This window comes from Symphodus melops (assembly GCF_947650265.1).
Source record: "Symphodus melops genome assembly, chromosome: 11".
NCBI classification, from domain to species: domain Eukaryota; kingdom Metazoa; phylum Chordata; class Actinopteri; order Labriformes; family Labridae; genus Symphodus; species Symphodus melops.
Genome location: NC_136701.1, coordinates 5,629,843 through 5,635,842, shown reverse-complemented (window position 1 = coordinate 5,635,842; position 6,000 = coordinate 5,629,843). Strand labels below are relative to the sequence as shown.

General features: G+C 39.8%; 1 protein-coding gene across 4 annotated transcripts in view; it reads left to right on the top strand.

Moving 5' to 3' along the window:
* The first annotated feature begins 727 nt into the window (after positions 1–727).
* ntm (neurotrimin) overlaps positions 728–6,000 on the top strand; it is a 138,814-nt gene continuing 133,541 nt past the window's right edge. For all 4 annotated transcript variants that reach the window (XM_079356356.1, XM_079356355.1, XM_079356354.1 and 1 more), the window contains exon 1: positions 728–1,348. In XM_079356356.1, the coding sequence (XP_079212482.1) occupies positions 1,176–1,348 (173 nt within the window). In that variant the 5' untranslated portion in view covers positions 728–1,175. The remainder of the gene's footprint in view (positions 1,349–6,000) is intronic.

Sequence of the window (6,000 nt, the reverse complement as noted above, 5' to 3'; positions counted from 1 at the left end):
CATTAAACTAACAGATTAGGTTGCAGCTCCATGGATGCTTCTGAGGAATGAAGTTGTTCGTATTTCTTTTGTGACCTTTTATGATCATTTCACATTTGCAAGAATTATTTGAATTGCCATGTATTGTATGTAGAGACTGATAATTAAATGATGTATTGTTCATTTTATCTGATGATAAAATGTCTGCACTGCATTTGCACTTTTGTTCAGTTTCTCTTATCACTTCAATTTCACATTAACAGCTCTCTATAATGTCATTGCACATTGCAACTGTGATCACTGTATTTCACATTTTAAACAACAAAGAAACGTTTATCGTTCAGCTACACAGTTGAGTTATTGCAGACTACTGTATATCTCCAGGTTTATGTCTATTTGTTAATGATTAGCCTACTTATTCTGTTGCTTTAATTGCGATTGCATCACCATCATTTTCAAAGTTTGGGATCGATAAAGTCCATCCAACCATCCATAGTATACTGTAAAGAGTTAGAGCCTCCTGATATTACAGTAGAATGAGTCCTTCCTTTTCCACTTTAGGCTCAAATAAAAGCACTTTAAAGACTCATTTCCGTGAACTAAATTATTAATAAGTGCTTTATGAGGGTTTGAGAAAAATGTGACTCAACTTGCCTTCACCACTTCCCTTATGTCTGTCCGCCTGTGACGCGTCCACGCGGAGAGCGCTCCTCATATAAAGCACGTGCAGAGACGCAAGTCATTGACAGCTGATGCAAATCGCAAAATGCGCGTCTCTGCTTTCTTTTGACTTGGACTATTTCGATATGTTGCTCTTACTGTAGGCTGCAAGCGTTTGCAGGCTGCAGATAAGCACGTTAAGCACTTATCTGGAGGATTTATTGCTTCTTGTTTATGTTACAAAACTTCGGGGAGCAGTAGAGACACTAGCAGACACCGTCAGACACGCGGGATTCTTTTCTTCCCCCCTTTTCTTTTTTGCAAACAGTAAACAGGTTTAGGAGATAGGCAGACAGGGTCGAGTGTCTCCCCTCCTCTGCGCACCGCGCCACTACCTGGCGAGAAGATTTGGATTAAGACTAATGAACTGGGGGGGTAAATAATCTCCACGGGACGCTTCACTGGACACAACACGACTCATTGTCTCGCTCTCGGATTCTTTTGTACACCTTTTTCATATTTTACGGCTAAAGACGATGTCTGTTCGGGGACCCTTGGTGGCTTTTTTCAAATGCACAGTTATTCTCTCTCTGAGGATGTTGCTTCTTCTGCCTGCAGGGTTGCCTGTCCGCAGCCAAGGGGATTCTCAGTCCGACAACAAAGTGATGGACAATATCACCGTCCGACAGGGAGAGACCGTCTTTCTCAGGTGAGTTGATTTTTTTAAAGACATTCTCCTGCTCCCAGCTGCTGTTTGTTTCGTTTTCCTATTTTTTGTTCTGCATTGCTGCCTGTACAGGTTTGAAGTGTTGGGGGGAAAATAACAGAAACATGCCTGAAGTGTGCTGCCTGTTTCTATCACGCTCCCGCCGTTGAAAAAAAGGGGGGATTTCAGAGGATTAGTATCTGGAAAACACTCAAACCAGAAGCGATACTCTGCTAATCTGTAGCAGCTGTTAACCACAGATTTAGTGGTTTTAATTGTTGTGTGACAGTGCAGAACAGAGTTTTAAAAAAGTGTGTTTCGAGGACTGTTTTTGCTCTCTCCCTCTCCTTCTGCTGAGGGTTGAGACAGGAGGTGAAAGAACAAAAACAAAACCTCTTCAATAAAAGCGCAGTTGCCTATATTGTGCGCGCAGAAAATGGATTGAGCCATCGTTCCTGAAGACAAGAGATTGTCTGCGCTGACCTTTCCCCTCCTCTGCGCCCTCAGAGGCTTACTGGGAACAGGGGGATTTGTGTTGCTTTCAAGTGCAGTGGGAATGTCCTGTATGACATAAGCAGTAATCACAGTGGCTAAAGGAAGGGATTTTCTTTGATGGCACAGTTGACATGTCTTGTGTGGGAGGCAGAGGGCACGAGGAGCATTGTTAGCGCTCGTTGGTGTCATTGCACTGCAGGTGATTCTCACAGGAGTTAACAGTTGGAACAGTTAACAGTTTACAGACATTTTATCCAGTACTGTCCAGTATTTTCACTTAATGTATTTGAGGTCACAGTAAAATCTTCCTGGTCAACATGCTGCAACAATACCCCATTAATGGAAAGGCTGTGGGGTCACAATCTAACCAGTGGCTTTAACGTTATTTGTAAGTTTGATAAAACTCTTGATTATTTTTGATACGATGGGTAAAATGTGATACAATCTCTGTATTTTTTATGATAAAGTATCAAAAGTAAAAAAACAACCCCCCCCACTGATCTTTAGCCATATTTGGCAGAAAGCCTTCACAAGAGAAAGAGGGAGCACTGTCAAAATTACTCAAATGCAATGACAATGTTGGCATTGCCAATGTAGAGAGTGTGCAGGGGTTTGGTTTGTTTCTTGAGAACAGAAATGACTCAGTGTTGAGTTAGTGGTATTTCTGTTACTGTGAGAAAACATTTCCTTGAGTTATCTGTGGAATGATCTTTTTAACTTTATGGATGGCCCAGAAGAAAACATGATAAAGTACTGTGAGGGCTTTGGTTTGTGTCAGTTGTTGCGCCCCCTGCGGACAAAGTGGTACATCTGTTTTGTCTGCTACACATGTAAGTATTATTTAAAAAAAAATTAAAAAATAGCCTACTTTCTTTTAAAGGAAGAACATTTTGATCAAATAGATGTCACCCTTGAGCACCGGCATTTAACCAAAACAAACTGCTGTTCGGCCACATCATCGCTATTCTGAAGTCTCCACTCTCCTCCTACGACATCCACAACCCCTCTCCACTCGCACTTGGCACGAAGGAGTCATTAATTAGAACACACCATAATTAGACACCATTAAGTGCAGGCAGCTGACAAAATGATCATTTGCTTGAGCTGCATTGCCTGTGACCTGCATTGTTGTGTTAGCAGGCTAATGTTAGCACACTATCCAAATAAACAGTGAGCATGTTCATCTTATTTTCTCTAGTCCTTGACTGAAACAGCTTTATATGCTGGGCCTTCCTGTCCATATAAACGTAATATAGACACAACTCTTTCAACAGTACAGCTGTAGGGACTCAAGCTTCTCTCTCATTGTAGACAGTCATGACTCAGACATTTACAGAGGACAGACTTGATTTCTGCTGTGTCTATGTGTAAAATGTTGAACATTCTTCGTTTAAAAGTCAAATGGATCCCTCTCTGTGAAAAGCACATTTTCTTTAGAAAATTTAAATGTAGGCTATTTCTGAAGCTTGCTGAAAATCATCTCATCCCACACGTACCCAGTGCCAAGTGCCAACAGTTTGAGGCATTACATTTTACTTTATAGAAATAGTCATTCCTGTTGCTGACTCTCTTGTTTGTCTTGCTGAAGCATAACTTTTGTTTAGCAACACACTTGTTTGCACATACTGTAGGTGTTCAGATATCAATGATGAGATTCAGACACTTCATGTCTTGTTGTGCTGACTTTTGCACCGTACAACCTCGGTCAAATGTGGGTGAACAGCCCACATTGCTAGCACACCTTACATTTTAACATCCCCAGTCCTATGTTTGATGTAATTAAACATTTCTTCGGTCAATTTGCAAACCTTACTCGACATAGCCTACAGTTCAAACTCAATTTTCTGGACCAAAATACTGCTCAACTGTGCTAATCAATGAGATGTTTTTTTTTTTTTTTTTTAATTTAACCTTTTTTTAACCAGGTAATTAACCCATTGAGATCAAGATATCTTTCACAAGGGTGACCTGGCCAAGAGGGCACACATCATGATAAAAAGTACATGATCAAAACAGTTTACAGACAATAAGTTAAGAAAAAAAGACAGCAATTGCAATGAACAGATCAGTTAACAGATAAAGTGCATAGTCGTGATTACAGGTTACAATTTAGACACACTGTCTGATTGCCTCGCGTTTTTAGTCCTTTAAGATTGAGCGAAAGGCTCAATCTTAAACTGCTATCTGTTTTGTTTACATCAGGGCGACAAAGCCCAGTGAGCAGGTCAGTTAACTATAGACAGTCTATGGCTACAGCCCCTGGCTAGTGTCTGGCAGGTGTGTTGTAGTGTGAGCCTAAATTGCCTGGCATCGAGGCCCAGCACACAGAATTATTAAGAATTTGTTAAAGTGACCTGTAGTTCTGGGGCTGACTTGAAAGGGTGATGACGTATAACTGTTTAGCTGACTATGCACACAATTAAAAAGGACATGAAAGTCCAAAATTTCAAGATGGTATCCCTCAATATTTGTATTTGGGTAACCATTTGTCCCTGACACAGAGGCTGCCAATGAGGGGAAAGGGGAACGCTTTCTGGTGCCCAGTTGCATGGTTAGACCATTGTTGCTTAATTTTAAGCAACAATGACCTCCTTTTATAGTATACCTTAAAGACACTTTTTACTGTTGCTCCAGTAAAATGTTCTTAAATTCTTCTTAAATTGATTTAAGTCTTTTTTTTCTTCTCCATTTTGTAATGTAATCATTGTTAGTGGGACCAGAGGGAGCTCACTGTATGTTAGCCAGGAGGCTAACCCTACCACTACTGATTGTTTACCTTGATTTAAATTATATCCTCGGTGGGCCCATTGACTGGGCCTTTCAAGGGACCAGTTATTTTTGCCTCACACTGCCTCTTAGTATTCCAAAGTTAGAAAAGGAAACTCTTCAAAGCTGCTCTCTCACACGAAGCCTCATTAAACATTATTTCTTAGCAGATGCTCTCAATAATTCGGGGTTTAATTCTCCATTTTAGCTTTTGTCTTTAAGGATTAGCCATTCAGTGTTTTTATTTAACTTTTTTTTTTTTTAAATGACATGCCATGTAATACATTTTCTCTTTGTACTACTGGTATGGTAATATTCAGAGATTAATGTATATTCCTCTTTTAATCTGTTTTACCCTGAGGCACAGTGAGTGTATATAATATATAGCCCTGTAAAATTTCGAAAATGTATCATATACTCTTAACAGAGATCTAACAACAGCTTTTAAATCATTAATATTAATAAGTATGATGTCCACCATGTGAACAGAACAGGGACGGGGCAGCGATAAAATAGAGCATTTAAATATTTTGTTGGGATGTCCGAACTGAAACCGTACTAAAGCAGCATTTTCTAATTGAGACATGTGGGATATGCTGACATTATACTGTATTAGAAAGCATGCTTTAAATATCTACTACAATGATCTATTGAATTACATTTAGCAGATGCTTTTTTTCCCCTGGAGAGTCATACATTGTAGAGTAAATATAACACAAACCAGGTTTTAAACAGGAGCAAACAAAGTCATTAAGTGCCAAAAAACAGCTTCATGTCTGATCTGGCACAGAGGCAATGAACACAAGGGGTGGAAGTGCATTGTTTTGTCATCGTCAACAACAGCTTCATCAACTTGATATCACCCTCATCATGAATATTTGACATTAACAACATCCTAAATATCATCATCATACCATCAACAGAGCTGGGTCTAAGATATATTAATATATGGAACACAGTGAAAATGTATGTCTCAGGTTGGCTGTTACAGTGCACCTCACAACCTGTAGCTGCTAACATCTAGCCCTGAACAATCCAGCGGTCCGGCAGTTTAAAGGGCTGAGGTTAACCAGTGCATGCACAGCTGCATCTAAGTATGAATATCAGTACAATATTCATTTTTATTAGCCATGTAAACAGTTTGGTAGGACTGTTATCTGCAGCTGTGACTCAGTTGGCAGAGTCGTTGTCTCTCAACGACGATGATAAATATACATAGCAACCTCTGCCCTCAGTGTGTGAATATGTGTGAATAGGTAGGTGTGACATGAAGTGTAAATGTGCTTTGAGTAGTGATATGAACTAGAAGCTCAAGTCCATTTATAGTTAGTATAGTGAAGTTATAAAGATATGAGGGTAGACTAAGGGCATGCTCACAGTAAGCGATCTGTAGC